Source organism: Camarhynchus parvulus, chromosome 12 (assembly GCF_901933205.1).
Source record: "Camarhynchus parvulus chromosome 12, STF_HiC, whole genome shotgun sequence".
Classification (NCBI taxonomy): domain Eukaryota; kingdom Metazoa; phylum Chordata; class Aves; order Passeriformes; family Thraupidae; genus Camarhynchus; species Camarhynchus parvulus.
In genome coordinates, this window is record NC_044582.1 from 8,351,666 (window position 1) to 8,372,826 (window position 21,161).

The 21,161-nt window shown below is 53.5% G+C and overlaps 1 protein-coding gene across 3 annotated transcripts; it reads left to right on the plus strand.

The window, feature by feature from the left end:
- The first annotated feature begins 5,493 nt into the window (after window positions 1-5,493).
- Window positions 5,494-20,538, plus strand: ABHD6 (abhydrolase domain containing 6). Of its 3 annotated transcripts, none has more exons than XM_030956668.1 (10): window positions 5,494-5,597; window positions 8,940-9,008; window positions 10,677-10,824; window positions 14,114-14,270; window positions 14,659-14,772; window positions 15,034-15,166; window positions 16,381-16,538; window positions 17,317-17,371; window positions 17,792-17,892; window positions 18,715-20,538. In XM_030956668.1, the coding sequence occupies exons 3-10, from the start codon at window positions 10,706-10,708 to the stop codon at window positions 18,889-18,891; spliced, it is 1,014 nt and encodes a 337-aa protein (XP_030812528.1). In that variant the 5' UTR covers window positions 5,494-5,597; window positions 8,940-9,008; window positions 10,677-10,705; the 3' UTR covers window positions 18,892-20,538. The 3 variants fall into 3 exon arrangements, with proteins under 3 accessions (XP_030812528.1, XP_030812529.1, XP_030812530.1); XM_030956669.1 differs by lacking the exon at window positions 5,494-5,597 and adding an exon at window positions 8,680-8,811; XM_030956670.1 differs by lacking the exons at window positions 5,494-5,597; window positions 8,940-9,008 and adding an exon at window positions 9,584-9,684.
- Window positions 20,539-21,161: the final 623 nt, after the last annotated feature.

The window sequence follows — 21,161 nt, forward strand, 5'->3', positions numbered from 1 at the left end:
ATTATCAGGGGGACAAACAGCAGCCAGTCACCTGCGGGGGGTGACACAGGGAGCTCATGTTCCTTTCTGCAGCACTTTACTCCCTGTTTACTGCATCTTCTGATCAGCCTTATCAGATCATAAAACCTGCTCGATGTGGGTGCATGAGCACTGACAGTTCAGGGCTGCCCTGTCCTTGCACAAGAAGCTGCTGCTGAAACCAGCACAGTCTGGGGTTCCTGTCCCCACTTGGAATGATGGCAGGTGAGGGACCCTCTCCAGATGAGCAGCACCTGTGGGACATTCACCAATAAAGCCCTCCTCAGGCTCTCCCTGGTCCCAGGCCCTGGAGGAGCTCAGCAGGCTGAGGGCAAGGCAGGAGCCAGTTTGGGCAGGGGCTCTGGGCAGTGAGCAGGAGCTGCCAGGGCCCTTTGGTGGAGCCTGTCCTGGGGCTGTGGCTGGTGTGCCACCCCCTGGAGCAGCAGCTCAGCCCCTCCATCTTCCTCCCAGTGCCCAGGAGGTGCTGTGGGGTGGATGGCGTGAGAAGTGTCCCTGTATCATGTGCTTGCTTAGGGTCCCCATGGGACGGGGGTGTGAGGGTCCTGCAGCCACGAGGGAGTTCCTCCTCTCCCTTCAGGCACAGCTGCTTCCTTTTGGCTGCCTCTGGGGAACACACAGAATTGTTTTTGTGGGCAGAGATGGACTGAGAGGATCTCTGAGGTTTCCTGTGCCTCCCTGGGAGGGCTGCAGGGAGACACTGTGGGGCCAGCCCACATGCCCTTCTGCTCTGCAGAGGCAGCCTGCTCTGGGTGCTCCATGAGGGGGAGCACCCCTGGGCTGCTGGGGCCTGGCTGCAGCCTCATTTCTCCTCTGTAGGACAGATGTGGTGGCTGAGTGCTGCTCGGGGCTGGGCACTGCTGGGGACACCCGTGCTGCTGTGCCCTTTCAGCCAAGGTTGCAAAGAGCGGCCAGATCGGCCTGAGCCCCAGCCTGTCGGGGTGTCCCTGCTGCCCCACCTGACTCCCCCATTAGCCTGTTCCCCCAAAGAGCAGATTGGCTCCAGGGAACAGGGCCAGCATGGGCAGAGGGTGCTGGGTGTGAGGGGCACTGTGGGGACCAACAGCCCCAGGCTGGTGCTCCCCAGGAGCCACCACAGCTCTGTTTTCTGGACAAGGGGCCTCCCCTTCCACGTAGCAGGCTTTAAAGTGTTGCATATCCCTTAATTTTTACCATTTTTACACAAATTGCTGCTCTGACAACATCTGTTATTACAGGGGGAGGTCCAGGAAGGGCCAGCCCCGAAGATGCCATCACCATAAAAGTGGGCAAATGAAATGGCCTTTGGGCTCCTGGTGACCTCATCACAAGCATCAAGCAGAGCATTTTATCACAGTCTCCTGGACTCTCAGGTTAATAAGTAGTAAAGCACTTGAGCCATTTTGGATTGCTAAAGTTCATAGCTGCGCTGCAGGCCATATATGGGCATTTGGGAAGCGTTTCAGTGCCAATACAATGGCAATATTGTCCTGCTGTGACCCTCAGGCATTTCAGTGCAGTGCAGGGTAAAAGTATTTGGTATGTAAGATATGTGGAATGTTTTGAATCAAATCTTTGATACTCAGTTTTTATTTATAATTCTTGAAGGTAAGTGTCCTACCTTATTAATTACTGTCAAGGCACAATTCCTTTGCTGGTCCAGGACTCTGATAAGGTTTTCTTTTTCAATTTAATATGTCAGTATTGTTCACTTAGTGGTTTGAAGCATGACAGCCTGCCCACTACAAAGCAGTCCAAGGAAAAATGCCTCATGATGTTTCCAGTTTCTTGAAGGAGACTGCTTAGCTGAGCTGTAGGAGAGCAGGAGGTAATCTGAAATACAGGCTTTCATGCATGACGAGATGAAGCTTTGAAGTTAATCCTCTATAAAGATATTGCAGCTACCAAATAAGGTTTTGTGCCAATAAGTACACCCATATTGTTAGCAGTTAAAGATGTAATTAAAATGCACATGAGACATGCATTAAATTTGAGTAGAGTTAATAAAGCATTTTTAAAAGCTATTATTAGGCAAGCAGGTCTTGCTTCATAATGTTTTAAACAGCAGGAACATTGTTGCTGTGTTTGTCCCAGGTTGTGCAATGAAGGCCCTGAAGAGTGACAGGGTGGCTGCTCCAGGTGTGCACAGAGGAGTTTTTACCCCAGTGCTCACCCAGAGCTGCTCCAGGCGTGCACAGAGGAGTTTTTACCCCAGTGCTCACCCAGAGCTGCTCCAGGTGTGCACAGAGGAGTTTTTACCCCAGTGCTCACCCAGAGCTGCTCCAGGTGTGCACAGAGGAGGTTTTACCCCAGTGCTCACCCAGAGCTGCTCCAGGTGTGCACAGAGGAGTTTTTACCCCAGTGCTCACCCAGAGCTGCTCCAGGTGTGCCCAGAGGAGTTTTTACCCCTGTGTTCTCACCCAGAGCTGCTGTTTGCAACAAGGTGAGCTGGGATCTTATCCCTGTCCTGGGGGATGAATTTCTGTAGCTCTGTGTTATTAAAGTGGCACTGCTCAGGGCATGGCAAGGCCTTCCTGAACAGCAGCTCCCATGGTGGGCTCTGGGGCGCCCACCTGCCCTCTCCCATGCCCACAGTGCCCTGGGCACTGCTCGTGCCACAGGGCCACCACTGTGCCAGTGGGAATAGATGGGGACAAGGCACCCTGGGAGGATGATTCAGCCCACCAAGGCAGTGTGCAGCCACTTGTTGTGATGGCAAACATCCTCACATGCCCTGGGGATTCCTCATCCAGCAGTGGAAAACACCATGCAAACCTTTCACCTAGTGGAGCAACGCTGCTTCTCAGATTGGTGAGGAAGTCTGAGCTCTCCACAGCCATCCTGGACTGAATCCAGCCACAGCTTCCACCTTCGTATGGGAAACAAGACTGTTTACATAAAAGGTTCGTGTCCTGGTTTCTGGGGCCATGCAACAGCTATTTCTGATTTTTTAAAATGTATTTTTTATCATGTGGTTGCTCTGTTTTAGATACATTTTGTTTCTCATAAGTCATCAATGGATCATGAATCATCATTGTGGTCATTGTCTGTCCTGCTCACAGATCAAAGCTGTGCTCCTGTGCTGGTGGGAGGCCCAGCTCCTGACACTGCCTTGGCAATGAGTAATTTTCAGCTAAGGCCAGCATAGCTGGTGCTGGGCTCCAAAATACCAGCAGCCTCAGAGGGTGACCAAGGGGTGACTCAGTCCTTGCCAGCTGCCACAGCTGTGTGATGAGCTGTCTGTGGGCTGAGAAAAGAAACAAAACTCATGGGGCAGGTCAGTGCAGGCACTGGCTTTTAATTTGGGCTTGCCACATTGCAGCCATCCCAAACATGGCCTTGCAGGGTCCTGAGGAGGTGCCCACAGAACAGCTGGGGTTTCCTCTGCAGCCTGAGGCTCATCTGCCCTCTGTGGGCACAGGGAGCCCAGCTGTGCCCTGCACTCCCCCCATTGCTCCCCCTGTGCCATCTCGAGTGCCGAGGTCTGCTGTGCTGTGCAGGGACAGAGGAGCAGCCTCAGCCCCTGCCTGGCCAAGGGATCAAGGCACTGCAAACTGCCCCCCCAGCAGGGCTGTGACCTGCTGGAGCTGTGGCTCATTCCTGGCAGTGGCTGGGTCAGGGGAGCCCATCACCACCAAAGGGGACTCTCAGTGACCATTCCCTGCGGCTGCTCACAGAGCCTGCAGGACTGGGTTCCTGCTCAGCTCGTGCTGTGTTTCGACACAAAACCATCGCAGGTCTCTGCTTCAGCCGCTCTATTTTAGGCCCCATCATTTGCTGTGACTGTATCCAGGGGCATTCCCAGCAGGAATAACCATGGGGTGGGTAATCCATGGCTCTGAGTCAGCACTGCCCTGCAGGTGTCCTGGCCGTGCATGAGAGAGCTGAACAAACAGCTCTGACTGCAAACAGGGTTTGAAGGCTTGTGAAACACCTCTCGTGTCCACCCAGGTCACCTTAGCAGAAACTCAGCTTTGTTTAGCCCAGCTTGACTGAGAAAGAAAACCCAAAACAGGCTGAGCCTCAACTTCACCAGGCCACCTAAACCCCTTGATTTTTGGTTATAAATCTCTTCCGAGAGTTCATGTTATCAAAAGCTTATGGTTATTGTAGTAAACTCTGACCTGGAAAGCCCTTTGCCCCAATTATCTCACCTTCCCCAGCCTGCCAGGGCAAAGGGACATCCTTTATCAGAGCACAGGTGGGGTGAGGATTTGACCCAGTTTGCATTTATTCAGGAGCTGATCTCATTTCCAATTTAATTAAGTTTTCTCATAACTTTTTGGCATAATTTAAAGATACACACCAGCCTGATATGTGACCCTTAGAGCAAAAGGATTCAATTGGCAGTTGTAGGAAAAATCGGAGCAGATTTTAAAATGCAAGTTGAAATGCAGCTCCTGATAGCAGTGCCATCTGTTGGGAAGGTAAAAGATTTGTAACCTGACAGACTTACTTTAACATCTGAAATAGGATTTCTATAGGTTGGATGCTCTGATTTCAACCTTTGTGTCCTTCCCATGGGAACATCCCTGACCAGAGCCCTCCCCAGACCCGGGAGCAGCTGTCCCCCACCCTAAGCTTGCTCCAGGGCCTCATGCAAGGGGGCTGTGAGGTTTCTCTGTGGGGTGCAGTGCTGCACTCTCCCCCTTTGTAGTTCTGTGGCAACTGTATTGCCATCCCCTTGACATCCCTGTTGCAACCCCCCGTTGTTTCCACGCTTGTGTCTCCTTGTTGTGACCCTGTTGCTGCCGTATCAGATTCCCTTTTTTATCGCTGTTGCATCCCCATGGCAACCCCGTTGTAAGAGAGTTCTGTAGCCTAGTTGCATCCTTCTTGGCTCCCTGCTGTGTCTCCCTTGCAATACCCCCCCTTTTACACCTCTCGTGGTGAGGCTGTTTGCGATCCTAACAAGTGACTGCTCGCAGCCTTGGGGGTGAATCATCTTCCCAGGTTAGGGTAAACCTAACCCTAACCCTGGTGTAACTGCCCACCCCCTGCACCCCTCCCTTACACTCCACTAAAGTCACATCACATTGCCACTCTGTGTCCCCTCTTGTACCCCCACGCTGTCCCCTGGCACCCGTGTTACACCCTATATACCGCTTGCACTTCTGCTGCAGCCCAGCTGCATCTCCTGCTTTAACGCCACTGAATTCCCATCCCAGCTCCACTGAATCCCCCATTGCACCCTCCTTTCCACCCCTGTCGCAATCCCCATGGAAGCCCCATTACTTCTCCCCTGCGTTCCTTTTGCAGTTTCACTGCATCCCCCCTTGCACTGACGTCCCTCTCCCTCCCCACTGTAGCCATCTTGCAGTCCTTGTCCCCCCCTTGTCATGGACACACCAGCGCTATCACACCCCGCCTTTCCCGGCGCTGTAACCCCGCTTTGGCCCCTGTGTCACCCCCTTTCACCCCAGCCGTGTCCCGCCTTTCCCCGGTGCCATCCCGCCCCGCGGAGCCGCATCCCCGCCTCTCGGAGCGCCCCGCGGAGCCGCACCGGCGCGGGGGAGGCGCCGCGTTCCGCCCGCCGCTGCCATTGCGGCCAGGCTCGGCTCGGCTCGGCTCGGCTCGGCACGGTGAGAGGCGGGGGGGCGGGATGCGGGGCTGGCGGTGGCACTGACAGGGCCGGGGGGAGGGAGAGGAGCGGGGGCCGTTCCGGCGGCCGGGTGTCCCCAGTCCCAGCTGTGGTATCGCTGGGGGTGGGCAGAAGATCGCGAGCAAAGAGGAAATTCAAGAAAAAACATTAAAACATATATTCAAAGATTTAATTAATTTGCCTTTAATTTCCTTCCCCCTCCTCCAACAATTAATCATTTGGTGGAGAGGGGGTTGGAACAAGATGATCTTTAAGGTCCCTTCCAAAGCAAACCGTTTTATGACTCTAAAGGACTCCATGGTCCCAGCTGCTGCCGCTCGGAGGATGCTGTCATTTTGCCGGAGGAGGATACTTTGGTGGGGGGCCGGGGGAGGCTGTGTGCTGAGGAAAGGGGCCAGGATGTGGCCCCTGGATACCCCTACCTCATCCTTGCCCAACTCTTTGCTACCCCCTCCCCAGGAGCCGGCAGAGTCCGAGCGCGCCCGTGACATCCGATGTGCCGTGCATGCTCTGCTGCGTGCGTGTGCGGCAGGATGAGGATGGCGACGGGCTCCGGAAGGAGGATGGGCACGTTATGAATCTCTAAAGCAGCAGCTGACTGGCAGCACAGCCTGCTTGGGTCATGCTTTGCATCCACTTGTGCCCAGGCTGGCTGGCAGTGATGCTGATAGCTTGTCCCTGCATATTGCCAGCCTGGGGTACAGCAGCAGGGTCAGGGACCAGCCCAGACTCTCTGGCTCGTGTTGGAGCCGTGCTGCACAGATACAAATGGCTCAGAGATGTAGGTTTTGTGAAACACTGCTGCAGAAATAATGATTGCATTGCTGCCATCTATAAATAAATGAAGGTGAAAGGGCACATTTCCCACTCTGGGCTCATTGGAGGCCAGATTAAGATTGAGAGCTGGCTGACAGAGATCTTTCAAATATTAATAGATATTAAATTACAAGTTCTCTGTGATTAGCACCTAAAGGATCCCATAGCAAACTACACCACTGGGGAATCGTAACAGTTGTTATGTCATCGTTTATAGTCAATATTATTTTTCTGGCTGCAGATGATGCAAGGGTGAGGGGGTTTCCAAGGGAAAGGGTTCACTTGTATGTTTTGGGCTTTTGTTTTTACATGGTTAGCGGTGTGAGTCAGGGCTTCTAGGGGGCCCACCTCAGTCATCGAGGTCCCTCAAAGACCCCTGTTTCTGCAGTGGAATCTTTAAATTTGTTGATGCTTTTTCCTTTCCAGATCTTAAAAAAAAAAACCCCAACAACCCAAAACATATGTTTTTGTGCTGCTTATCTTTCAGTGATTCAGTGAGGCATGGACTGTACTGGGTGCAGGTGGGCTGAGCAAAACCCTGGGTGCAGCAGCAGTCGTGCAGCCCAGTCCCAGTGAGCACAGCCCAAGACAGCCTTTGTGCCTGAATGTTGGCAGTGATGGTATCCATGTGATTCTTGTTTGTGAAATCCCTGCCTGGCCTTTCACAGGGCTGCCCAGTGCATCAGCTGCCAGCTTCCTCTTCCAACCCAGGGGCCTTCTGCCTTGGGGTGGGTTTTGTGCTGCTGCTGCTTCTCTTGTGGGGCTGGGAAAAATATTAAAGATACATCTGAGCTGCATTTTTGGGTCTTGTCCAGCCCCCCTGGAGTGATACACTGAGCTTGAAAGAGGAAAAATACCTTTGTCCCATGGCTTTGGGAGTGTCTTCAACATGTGGCCCCCTGTAGTGACCCACAGACTCCTTCCACCTGTTGGCCACTCTCTTTGCAGGTGTTGAGATCCTTGCTTGAATCTGACACAGGGGAGGAAGCAGCAAACAAATGGAGATGTGGAGTCTCCCCTTAGCATCTGTCCTGGGACCATCCCATTACCTGGGGTGCCTTGTTTTGGGGATCCTCCCAGGTGGGATGCAGGCTGTGGTGGTTAGTGCTTGTTGCCAGCATGGGAACCAGTGCTCCTGGACTGGCATCCCATGCCCTGCCATGTGTTCAGTGTGCTCGGCATTATCACTGCCTGATCACACATCATTTATCAGAGTTGCCTAATTGATGTTTCCAAGTTAATTTATGAAGTGTGTGGAAATCCTTCTGAGAAGCAGTAGCACCACTTGGGGCCACTTGCTGTGACTCTTGGTCACAGGGCACCTCAGAATGATGGATGAGCTGTGGTATGAAGACTTACGGCTGTTACCAGAGGGCTTGTTTTATTTTTAAACCCACAGCAGCTTAAAAAGCTACCCTCTAGCTGGTAGTAAAGGACTGTGCTGGGGCCTGGGGTGATGGTGCCTGGTCTCAGTGCAGCAGGGAGGGTTATCAGTCCTGGGTGGGCAAGGCACCATTGTCACCGTGGGTGCTCCCAGAGCCGGTGAGCGTCTGTGGGTGAGCTCCCACGAGTGTCCCCGCAGCACTGACGGGTGCAGGGGGGGCTGACAGCGGGTGCTGGGGACTGTGGTGATGGTGGCTGCCCCTGCCTGCACAGCTGAGCCTGCTGCCACTCTCCTCCATCGAGTTAGCCACGGAAATCAGTGGCGATGCCCTGACCAGGCAGAAGGTTCGGGAGCGCCATGGGGCTGCCCGCGCTCCTGCTCCCCCAGGCACCCGCGGCCAGCGGGGCCCGAGCGGGGCTCGCCGGGTGTGCAGGGCCGGCCTTGGGCCCCGGGCTCACCTGGGGAGGGGCGGCTGCCATGGCCCTGCCGAAACGCTCCGGCGGGATGGGGACAGCAGCAGCCCCGACTGCCCCGGGGCCTGCGGCCCGGGGATTTTCTGGCTTGAAGCAGCCCCCAGAACTGATGCTGCAGGGCTCCGGTGCGCCTGTTGATCGTCCCCCGTGAATGTCACAGCCAAAAATCTGCCAGCGAGCTCAGGCCAGCGTTTTGCTGCGTCCCCGGCCCGTCTCACACAGAGGGGAGGGGAGGGGCACGGGCAGCGCTTGGAAAAGCACCTCTAAGACAAAGAGGAAGGGGATGAGCAGCAGCTTAGCTGGCTTTGTTCTAATAGCAGTAATCACCTGAAGGGCGAGCATGAGCCCGCGGCGCTGGGTGCGCGCAGGCCTGCCCGCGGCGCTGGGCCCGGCTGTCCCCGCCGCGCTCCCGCGCCCTCCCGATGGCAGCTCCTTTGCTCCTGCCTGGAACAAGTGCACCCAGCGGGCTGTATCGTACAAAAGTCCGTATTTACATAAACAGGGGAGAGCTTGGTCAGAAGGTGAATATGAGACGTCTTGAAGGGAAGCTGGCGGCTTAAATACTCCAAACTCACCGGGCCGCCGAGCCTGCAGGGAGGAGTGAAAGCCGAGCTGCGATTTTGACCTTGTTCTTTTCCTCTTCTGACAGCTTTTCCGACAGTGCCGCTGCCCACAGCGAGCCGGGCTTGTGCCGAGAGGAGGAGGGGATCTCTGCAAGGTAAGCCGGGCTTTTTAAAGGCTTTCTCCTCGTCTGGCTTTCTAAAAGCGGTGTGGAGATGGAGGCGGAGGTGGCGATCACAGGGGCTTCCACCATCCCGCGCTTTCTGCTTCCTGCAGCCTGCTCTCGTTACGGGTCACCAAGGGGAACAATGGCGATTTCCGTGCTGAATTTCTGCCCTGTTTTCGTGACATAGCAAAAGGCAGCGAATGCTCTGGGGTGGCTCCCTCGCAGCCCTGCTCGCATGGATAAGGTTTATCGGTTGCATAATAAAATGTTTATCTATGAACAAGCCATGCTGAGAGCAAGGATCATTCTACAAAGTGTTAATTAAACGAATAACGACGTGTTGTTGCGGCTTGAAGACGGAAATGAGGTTTAGCTTTGTTAAGGAGGTGCCTGGTGGAAATATTTACCGTATTCCTCGATCTTCAGTTATTTTTCTATTTTCCCTGGGGGAAGAGGGCAAATCGGGCTGATGTTTCAGAGGTTCTGGACACCGTTTCTCTGGGTTTTGTGTTCCGTGGGGTCCAATGTGATCTCGTGTGACGGTGTCTGGGGGCGGGACGCTGTGACTGTGGTGATTGTGTTTCTGTTTCATGGCATCACATACCGCACACGCCACCGGGAGTCTTGCAGGAAGCTGGAAAAAATGTGCCTGTGCTGACACGGAGAGGTGTGGGGGTGGTGATGGGGGGAGAGCAGGCATGGAGGATGTTTCGTTTTACAAATGTGGGACAAAAGCGAAGTGCCGGGGAAAGGGGGAGCCGTGAGTTGGTTAGCAGGGGGAATTAGAGGAGATGTGTGTGTGGCAGCGTTTAATCTCTTAAGGAGAAAAATATATCCCAGCTGCCTGTGGTAGGGAGAGTTCAGGGACAAACATGACATTGTGCATGAGCTTGCCCTTGCTCCGAGTGTCCTCCACCTGCTGTCCCTGACACTTGTCTGGAGGATGCTGGGGAGCAGGGATGGGGACCTGTTATGCACAGGAAGTGCAAAATGTGGGGCAGAGGTGAGGATGTGGGGGTGGGGATAAATTTGTTTCTGATAAGGGCTGGACACTAAAGAGTGCCCTGCCAAGTTGTTTCCTTCTGTTCCCGAGCCCATTAATAGGCTCTGCTGCCTTGATTAGGTGGTGCCTGTGCAGAGCTGTAATGAGAGCTGGGCTCAACCCGTCAGTTCTAGGTCAGTGGTTGTGTGCTGGGGATTTGGGATCAGCCAGGGGGAGAGAAGGGAGACAGAGCTGGGTGCCTGCCTCCAAAAAGAAGCAAAAATGAAGCGTGGAGCCTGCCTGAACCTGGCCCTGCCTGCACTCATGGTGGGGGGAAAGGCTGCCTGCACCCCTCGGGGGCTGTGCTTGCTGTGTCTGCAAAGTGTCCCAAGGGCCATGCTGTGCCCTGTCACCCCGGACATGTTCCATGCCTGGTAGGAGGCTCATTGCCCGTTTGAGATGTGCTCTCCTGAGAGGATAACATTGCAGTGATTAGATCCATTAAGGAGCCAGAAGAAATAGGTGGGTTTTAAAACTGAAGGAGACGCTGCTGTGCTCCTGAAGGATGTCTGCCACTTGCAGAGCTGCTTTCCTCCTCATCTGGCAGCAGAGTTCTCATTTGGCAATGATTTGTCATAATTTCTGGTGGTTAACCTCAGAACTTTCCCTGAATGCAGGCAGGTGAGGCTGAGTAGTGAAGAGCAGCATGGACCTGGATATGCTGAACATGTTTGTCATCGCTGGTGGCACCCTGGCTATCCCCATCCTGGCCTTTGTGGCCTCATTCCTCCTGTGGCCCTCGGCGCTGATCCGCATCTACTACTGGTGAGTGTGTGAGCCCCTCTCTCGGTGTGCTGGGGGGGAACCTGGACCCAGCAGGGCCCCCACACATGGGTCAGGGTGGTGTGGGCAGGGCTGGGTGTTCCTGAGCTCCTCCAGGGCCATGCCAGCTGTGTGCAGCTTTAAACAAGTCTGGAAGAAGAAAATGGCATTTTCCTATTGCGTTTTGCTTTGGAGGCCAGGGTCTGTCAGGCCTCTTGCTGTCCCAGGGGTTTGGCTGTGCCGAGGGGCAGCTGGCCAGGCTGCCACTGCAGTGCCAGCTTGCAAGATCTCTCCAAGCCTCTCTGGGTTGCTTTCCCCAAGGCCAGGAGGGAGACTGGGAAGAGCACTGCCATTGCAGCATCTCCACCAGCCTGGCAGCTGTGGCAGTGTGGTGACCTCCCTCCCACCCCATCAACGTGGCTGTGCTGTGGCTGTCCCTGGGCTCACATGCTCCATCCCAGCTGACAGCCTGCTCAGAGGCAGGGACTTGTCCCTCATTAGTAGCTATGGATGAGGCTTTTCTCATCCTCTCTTTCTCTTCTGGAATGGAGCATCAGAGAAGATGGAGGGATGCTTTTCCTTATCCCCTTGAATCTTGTCCTTTCTGATACCAGGAGGCAAGCACTAAATCCTTCAGTCTTCCTTTGTCCCTGGAAATCAGAGATAAGCCCACTGGCAGCTTTCCTCTCTGGGTTTGTTGCAAGGAAAAGCTGGAGTAACCCCCTTCAAAAGTCAGGGCAGAGTCTCATCCCCCAGCATGGAGCAGGCAGCAGCAGCAGACAGCACAGGCAGAGCAGGCAGGGTGTCAGGCTGCCCTCACGTGCTGCTGGTAGATGGTGGCTCCTACAGTGCAGCTCAGGGGTGTTTCCAGATCCAAGTGACCTCCTGTGAGAGGAAGCTGTTTGTCCATCACAGCACTCGGGTGCAGCAATGGGATGAAGCCTGTTTCTAAAGGCACTTTAATTAGCAGCCTTTTATTACAGCATCTGAGAGAGGAGGGAGCATGGGATGAAAGCCCCAGTGATGGGATCATCACCCTGCAAAGGAGAGCAGGCAGTGTCACAGCCTTCTGCTGCCCCGTGGATGTCTGGGTGGTGCTGGCTTTGGCAGGCAACGTGGTTTATTCGTTTGGATATGTGAGCAGCTGGTGGAAGCCAGGGAGGATCCAGATGGGCTGTGGTTCTGAGGAGGATCCCTGCAAAGCACTGCAGGGTGAGTGTGGTCAGGGTGAAGCCTTCAGCAGCCACAGGCAAGGGCGGCAGGACAGGGCAAAGGAGGTGCAAGGTCTATGCCAGGATCTTGGAGGAGCCAGGCTGAGTGGAAGGTAGAGAATGCCCTGCTGCCTTTGTTCTGTTGGGGCTGCAGATAAGGAGCTGAGTGAAAATGCACTGTGGGCAGGTTGGTCTGTGTTTGGGTGAGGGAGAGAGCATGTGAGCAGGGGTCAGAGGACTGTCTTCTTTTGAAGGTGTGGTGTCCCCATTTCTCTCTTCCAGCATTTCTGGCAGTATGGAATCCTTGCAGGAATAATTGCAGTGCACTGTGTGTCACAGGCACCTCTTTTGTTAGGGACAGTGGGTGAGAAGCATGGGTTTGCCCTTACTCTTTCTTTTCTATTGGCTTCTTTCCAAGTTGGAGTTTTTTGGAGGGTGCAATGACTGTGTTTCCCCATCAGCAGAGGCAGGAGAGGTGCAGGAAGCACGCCATGCTGCCCTCCTCTTCCAGCCCCATGCAGCTCCAGCTTTGCAGCGCTGTTCCTGGGAGGTCCCGGGGGAAGCTTCTCCCTTCTTCCCTAATTCCCTGCCCCCTCCTTCTCCTCAGTGCCAGTCTGTGTCCTCAGCTGGCACAGTCAGGGGTCACTCCAGGCCCCCCTCATCCACAGCCTCTCTGCTTTCCCTGCTGCTAATGAGCCTTCCTGCCTGGCAGGATATCCAGGGCTGCCCCGCTGACCCTGGCCCTGGAACTGCTCTGCCTCTGCTGCCACAGGGGTTAATCAGTTTAGCTGCTGCCACTAAGTGAGTTAACACCTTGTGAGGGATCAGTTCAGCTTTGCACAGATTATTTTGCCTTCTGCTGAATTGATCCATTAGGATCAGTTGCTAAAAATGTTATCATCTTGCCCACTGGTAGTTCACACCAGTGCCTTTGAGGCAAGGACTCTTAAGACACTTATTAGGGAGAAATTCACCTCTCCTTGTAGGACCAGCACAGAGCTGAGATGCTGCTTAAGTCCCACTAACTCCCTCGAAAAAGGGATTATGCTAAAAGAGGATTTCACTATGCATAAGCTTTGAGTGGGCAGAGAGGTAGGACAGTCCAGAAGCGTTGGTGACCTTGCTCTTGTGCCTTAAATAAACTCTGATACGGCACATAAAAGTACTTGCCAGTGTCTTGGCCACCAGGAGTGGCCCAGCAGTTGTCCTGGCAAGGGTTGTACCTGAGCACAGGGGAAATGCAGACCAAGGGGCCCCATTCCCTGCCGTGGGCTGCACGTACACATCATGTGCCCCAAGTGTCACCGATAATCTCTGCCCAGGTCCTTTGGCCAGCAGTTCTGCCGCATCCTCTGAGCAGGCTGCAAGCATGTGCTGGCAGGACTGTCTGCCTCTGCTTTTAGAGGAACAGCCTTGGTGTTAACCTGCTATCTTCTGGGGTGCTAAACCCAGTGTAAGGATGGTCCACTCCAGTCCTTTGTGTGTGTATAAATACATTTTCAAAGGCTGTCTAGCTGGTCCATGGGAATTGGGTTTTTGTGGTGCTCCAGGGTGACATGGTTGTTTTGGCTGGGAACTGATGTGCTTGTCTGTGGGGTGATGTACTCCCATTAATGCAGGACTGTGTCCAAATAACCCTGTGACAGATCCACCTTATCCACCTGGGAGAACTGTCTCCCTTGGCCTGCCCATCCTGTACACTGCCTTGCCATGTGTGCTGCCCCCCTCTCTGGAGCCTCTGTCCTCATACCAGCCTTTGGGCATTTGCTCTTTTACCATTGTTGGTTTTGCCTATTTCCATTGCTAAATGAGTAATTTAAGGTATTTTTTTAAAGTTCTTAACAGACAGAGTGTCTCTATACACCATCTGCAGTGCAGCCAGCAGCCAGCACTATGCCTGTCCAGGGACCAGATGCACAGGGTTAGTCCCAGTAGTCCCATTATGGTACCAGTGAGAGCCCAACCTAACTGGCCTTAATAAGCCAAAAAATCTGTGGCTGCCTTCAGACTCGTCAGCTGCCTTCTGTCATGGCTGGGCCCTGGTCTTGTCTTCCTCAGTGGTGTTTTCTCCTTGTTTGCAGGTACTGGCGCCGAGCCCTGGGCATGCAGGTCAGATATGCAACCTACGATGATTATCAGTTCTGTTATTCCTATAGAGGAAGGCCTGGGTACCGACCATCCATCCTGATGCTACATGGCTTCTCTGCCCACAAAGACATGTGGCTCTCCATAGTCAAGGTGGGATTCTGTTTCTATCATGGTCTGGGCTTGGGGGCAGTGTGGGGGGCTCCTGTGATTGCATGCATGGGATGGGGTGACTGCTGTAACATGCCAGGAACACACTGCTTAGCTCCATGCCCATTTCTTGCTGCCTCCCTTCACCCTATAATGTGCAGGGCTGCAGGGGAAGAGCAGTACACACCTGCTGCCTCCATGGGAAGCACGTCTTGGCCGTGCTCTCTCATCATGTTATCCTTACACGAGCTGACTTATCCTGGTGCACGAGCAACCAGGGCTGCCAGGAGCAGAGTGACCCCACCCTGCCCCCACCTGGGCTCCCCACTTGCCATCCTGGGCTTTGCAGCAGTTTCCCTGCACTGTAACCACCCCTGGTTTGTTTCTTCAGTTCCTGCCAAAGAACCTGCACTTGGTATGTGTGGACATGCCTGGGCACGAGGGCACAACCCGCTCGGACTTGGATGATTACTCCATTAGTGGGCAAGCTAAGAGAATACACCAGGTAAAGCTCCAGCATCACATCACTTCTGCAGAGGGACGTGGGGACGTGAGGGACATGGGGACATGAGGGATGTGGGGATGTGAGGGATGTGGGGCCGTGAGGGATGCTAAGCCCCCTGAGTCTGCCTCGTGTGGCCTCACTCTCTCCCTTCCCATGCATCCAGAGCCACCAGCCTCAAGCTTTTGAGTAGAATTTCTCTAATGACCTGACCCCATGCTGTTGTTTCCTCTCTCCTAACAATGCTCCTTCTGCTCCTGCCAGTTTGTGGAGTGCATCAAGCTGAACAGAAAGCCCTTTCATCTGGTTGGCACTTCCATGGGGGGAAATGTTGCTGGTGTCTATGCTGCTCAGTACCCAGAAGATATTTGCAGCCTAACCCTCATCTGTCCTGCAGGTGGGCAAGGCAGGGGAGGGGAGACAGAGAGAGGGCAAGCAGAAGCCAGTGCAAAAGCCCAGGGCAGTGCTGGATGCAGTGGAGATGTGTAGTGCAAAGCATTTAGAAATAATTTGTGTATACACTCTGGAAATCTCTGGCAAAGCACAAGACAAAATCACAGCTTTGTGCTGATTACTCTTCTCCAGGGGTTTGGTGTTTGCCCCACTGTGCTTTGGTTAGAGTCAGGACTAGGGCAAATAGGACAAGTTCTGCTCTGCAGAAAAATGCCCTTTCCCTTGGGATGGCAGGAATTTTACATGGCATGTCTGCAGCCTTCAGGAGCAGGATTCAAGACTGCAGCAGAAATGGCCTCCCCATTCTGGCCTGCTGGAAGCCCTAGAATGCTGAAGGCCTGGGGCTTTGGGAGCTGGAGAGCTCTGACCTCCCACCTTTGGGTGCCTGCTGTGGGAAGAGCACTTGAGGGCTGGGCACAGGTCAGCAGAGTGTCCCCTCTATCCCCTCCATCCTGGACAGGGGGCTCAGGGAAGCCTGGGCATGATATGCTGCAGGAGGCATAGCAGGCAGAGAGCTTCTCTGCCAGGCTTTGCTGCATCCCAGTTGTCATAGCAGCTCCTTTCCCCTCCCACACAAGGAAACAGCTTCCAAATAAGCACTAAGGAGTGAAACAAAGCAAATGTTACCTAGCTACCAGGCTCTGGGGGCGTTGGGTTCCCACTCCCCTCTGGGAGAAGTGTTGACTGCCTCCCTGGCTGTTTCTGGATGTGAAACCTCTGTGTGGGGGCTGCACAAAGGTTTAGGATTTAAATTGCTGGGGAAATTTTCTTCAGTGGTGCATGCAGATGGGGCTGCTAAAATTGTCTGTCCAGCCCTGTGCAGTGGCAGCCTGGGCACTAGTGTTTGCATGTGATGAGCACGTAAAAATAAGCACTATGGCTTTGCTGAAATAGTCATGCATGTCTGCACCTCGTGCTGTGCCAGCCTGTGGGGGTGCCAAGCCTTGGAGCAGGAGGGAGGCTGGGTACCTCTGGGTGCATACTGAAGTGGCTGCATGTACAGATGTTTTCTTCCCCTCTTTTTATAATTTTTTTTTAATAGTGAGCAGGCAGGAAGCCAGAGGCAGGGATGAGGGAGGTCAGCACAAGGATGGTTTTTTTGTTTGGGCTGTTTGAGGGGGATCTCATCTGGATTTCACCCCTTCTCATTTTCCCCAGGGCTGCCAAGTACCACTGACAGCAAGTTCATTAAGCAGCTGCGGGAGCTGCAGGAGTCGAAGCGCATTGACAGGATCCCTTTAATCCCCTCCACCCCTGAGGAGATGGCAGACATGCTGAAGCTTTGCTCCTATGTTCGCTTCAAGGTGCCACAGCAGGTGAGGAGCTTGTGGAGGCTGGGGAAGGGGGGCCTGGAGGTGGTGAGAAGGTTTTCTTCTCCCTGAGCCTACATGGCAACTGAGGCAGTGCTGGGAGTAGAGCTAGAGCTGCCAACCCTGCCATCACCCAGGTGAGACACACCCAGCCCCACTCCCTGCATTTTTCCAGCACTTTCCTTTCAAACCCTCTTTTCCAAGCTCCCTCTGGCAGTCCCTGCTGGAATTCCTCCTCCTGCGAAGTTTTTGGCAGCAGGCTGGGATGTAGAAGGGTTTTTTAGTAAGTATGGCTGGCGGGAAGCATTAAATAACTAATGCAGCTGTTGTCTGATGTGGAGGGAGATTGTTCTCTGCTTTTTAAGTAAAAGTAATGGAAATGTTAATTGCGTCATTGTCAAGAGAGAGGAACTTGTGAGGGGCTGGCTATTAAACTAGTTTTCCTTAGGAAGTCTGGAGTGAGTAGATTGGAGAGTAAGAAAAAAATGTGAGGTAGTGCCAAGACCTTTTGTGTTTTTGCCAAAAGAGTACAAGAAGGAAGAAAAGTGCAGTCATGGCTGAGGTGGCTGCTGGCCAGGGTCTGCATCATAAAAGACAATATTGCTTGTTGCTGAAATATATGTTGCTTAAGCGTGGTTTCAACAGCCCCGCTTCTTAGAAAGAAGCTCATGCTGGGGCCAGAGTTGCTGGGGAGACAAGGGCTGCTCCTGAGCGCCCTTGGGCATGCTCAGCCCTGTACAGGGCTGCTCCCCTCCAGCAGATCTCCCCCTCTGTCTCCCTGCAGATCCTCCAGGGCCTGGTCGACGTTCGCATCCCACACAATGAATTTTACCGAAAACGTAAGTGCACGGTGGCAGCCTCGTCACCAGGCTTTCCAGCAGGACCAGCTGCTCCCAGCCCCCAGGTCCCCAGCACATGGGTGGGCCCCAGCATCCTGGGCTGTCTTGCTGAGGGTGGGAGGGGCAATGCCATTAACAGATTTGGGGACACACCTCGGTCACTGGTAGCAATGCACTGCCACCCCCACTGGTGACAGGGCTGTTGCTTCACCCTCGCCCTTCCATCCTGGCTAACAAGTACCTGTGAGGAGATTGGCTCAGGGCCCCTCTGCAGCTGGGCTTGGTGGCAGGGCAAGGACAGCCCATCTTCTCTCCATGGGTTTCCCAGTGAGGGGATACTAGCAGGACCACTTGGCCCCCCTTTGAGACAGGAAGGCCAAACATGTCCCTGTAGGACTGACTCTCCTCTTGCCCCACTAGTGTTTCTAGAAATCGTGGATGAAAAGTCCAGGCACTCTCTTCATGAGAACATGAGCAAGATCAAAGCACCGACACAGGTCATCTGGGGAAAGCAGGACCAGGTAGGCAGCACCTGCACATCCCCCCCAGACCTGTCTCCATCTCTGCCTGTGCCCACCCATGGGGCACGGTGGGGGCTGTGCTGCCGAGCTGTGCACTGCTCTGCAGGGAGCTGGCACTTGTGTCAGTGCCCAGTGGGTTTAGACACAGGGGCTCAGCAGGGTGATGGGCAGAAAGCTGACAGCCAGCTTTCCAGAGGGAGGAGAGGGCAGTGCCAGGGCTGGGGAGTGCTAGGGGCAGGTGGGGGGTAGGTGCCAGCACTGAAGCAGGCAAGGGCTGGGAAGAAGAATAAAGTGTCAGTGAAGAGAGTTGTCCTGGCAACTGGGAAGAGATGTGCTGTTTGTGGGCAGGCTTTGAGGCAAAATCTTAGAGTTTGTTTCAGAGGCAGGAGTGGGAGGGAAGATGTGGGAGGAAGCAGGCTGCAGGCACGCAGAGGGCTCTATAAATGCAGAGATGCAAGTGTTTGCTTGCAGTGATACCTTTGCACTGAGACAGCAGCTGAAAAGCATACTGGAGTTGCCTGCTGCATGCTGAGACTGGCACCTTGCAGCTTCCCTGCCCTGTCCCCAGGCATCACACGGACTGTGTGCAACTCTACTCCACACCTGGAGCAGGCAGAATCACCATCTCTGGATGTGTTTAAAAAAAGACTGGATATGGCACTTGGTGCTATAGTCTAGTTGAGGTGTTAGGCATAGTTTGGACTCGATGATCTTAAAGGTCTCTTCCAACCTCATTATTCTGTGATTCTGTGATCTCGGCTGGACCCCAGCAGGGTTTCTGCAGCATGCAGCAAAGCCCCTCTCTTTTTCCCTGCCCTGCAGGTCCTGGATGTTTCTGGGGCCAGTGTTTTGGCAGGCGCCATCCCAGACTGCCACGTGTACATCCTGGAGAACTGCGGCCACTCGGTGGTGGTGGAGCGGCCCCGCAAGACAGCCAACCTCATCCTGGAGTTCCTGGCACTGCTGCACAGCATAGACAACAACAAGAAGCAGGCCTGAGCGTGGCAGGGAGCCACGTGCCCATGCCAGGTTAACTTGTAAAGTACTGCAGCTTTGATACGTTCTCAGGGATCTTGTACGATTTGGGGTCCATGTGCCAAAGTCCCTGAGGAAGGCAGAATCACTGATACCCAAACCTATAGCACCACTGGCACAGCAACCTGGGCTCATTGAGCAACCTCCATAGATGCAGGAACAGAAGCAGAGTATCTCCCTTTTCTACTTAGAGGTAAGGTAGAAACGAGCTGAAATCACCCAGTGCTCATCACACAGCCACCCATCTTACCTGGGTTACCAGCACGTAGTTGTTCATGGCATTTACCTAAGCTATATATGAAATGTAGGAAGATATCTGGAATCCTGGACTGAGACTGAGACTTAACAATATTTTTACTACTTAGAGTCCATCGTGTTGCATGCTGCTGTGCTGTAAGAGAACCCCCAAGTGCTCCAGGCGTCTGCTTGAGTGCTCTTTGTGTAGCTCCTGATCTCATGATTTATCCAGAAAACAACAGAAAACTTCATGTGTGGAAGTCCAATGACTGTATGTGCAAAAATGTTTACACTCTGAGTGGGTTTTTCTAAATCTCTGAATAGCTCCTGTGTATTTGTAATGCCTTAACGTTGCCCAGGGCGTGGTGTCTGTGCACAGCCCACCTTGCCCAGGGCTGGTTCTACCTGAGGGTGAACACAGCCAGTGACCACGGGGTGCAGGCAGCAGCTTTGGCACTGCTGTGGGGCTGGGGCAGTGGGAGCTGCCCGGGGTGAGCAGCCCTGAGCCCGAGTCAGCAATAAACCCATGGCCAGGGTGGGATTCAGCCACCCAGGGTGAACTCTCGTCTCAGCTCCTCTATCACATCTTGCTGCTGAACACCTGGATGTAAATAACGATTTTCTTAATGAATTCTGTGAATTCTGCAAAAGCCAATGCCACTGGAACAGGCTGAGGGGTGGGAGGGGGCTGTGTGTGCCCAGCACAGGGAATGGTGAGGAGGGGTCAGCTTGCCCACGAGGTGCTGGGCCGTGGTGGGGAAAGGTACAATGTACTTCTGCACCCTCTCCATGAGCACAACTCCTGACCAAGGCAAGCTATGGGTAGGAACAGGCAATACAGGCAAGCTGCACTTTACAGGCTGCAAGGTGATGTTCAGGGATGGATCCTGCACCTCTCCAGGCGTGGTCCCTCACTGCCTGTCCCAGGGACAGAGCTCTGGTCCAGGTCTCAGGCAGGACCAGGGGGTGCTGGAGGGCAAGGCAGTGTGTGGTGCCCTCAAAGGCAGAGCAGCAGGTGGCTGTCACCCCTCAGTCACCCCAGCCCTCCTCAGGGGGTGGCAGTGGGTGCTGTTAGTGTCCCCCCCACTGACAGCTTCCTGAGGTACCCGGATCTGTACATACATCTGAAACTCCCTGTCAGCTTCTTGTCTCTTTTTAAGAGAAGAAACATTGTTCTTTTAGAAAAAAATAGAAATTTGCTGTTAACTGCTTGGTATTGTTTCTACTACAGGAGTTGATTTAAAGAACAAAATTGCTGGTAGTTTTATGTGGTAAAAGCCAGAAAAACTTGTTCAGTATCTATATGGTTTCTCATGCCACAGATTGCTGTATGCAAAGGATTTATATGGCTATTAAAATCTAGTGATTTAAGGAGTCCTTGGTGCAATGACTGTTTTTTTCTTTGAAGAAGAAGGTGTCTGTGGTGTGAGATGACACAGGGATCTTGCTCTGCTGCTTCTTTCCTCCCCACATTTCTGGGAGGTGCAGGTTTTGGCTCAAGGAATATTTTGTAATGGAAAGAGAAAAGTTGAGGACCCAGAAGGCTCAAGTCTCATTTCTTCAATGACAACACACTTTCCTTTTTTTCATATTATTAGGAGAAGGTGGCATCAAACACTTAAGAAGAAAATAAAACCTTAAGGGACAAGGGAATTGTGTTTTAAGCACCAAGATTCCTCTTAAAACCCTTGCAAGCATGTTAAATACCAATTTCATCTATTATTGCAAGTCTTACTGAACTCATACACTGTGCTAGGAATAGCATTACATCCATTTGCAGGCAAAAGTATTTGCATTTCTCCTTTCCCCAGGAGGCTCTTGAGGCTCAGCAGCTGCATTGTTTGCCAGAGGAGCTGCAGGGAGGGCTGAGGAGCATCTTCCTGGCTGTGTCCTGCCACTGCTCCACTGCTGCAGTGATGCATGCACCAAGGGGACCCTATTAATGATCACAGCACAGAGGTGGGAGGGGGCTTCTCCCCCACAGGTAGGAGCTGAGG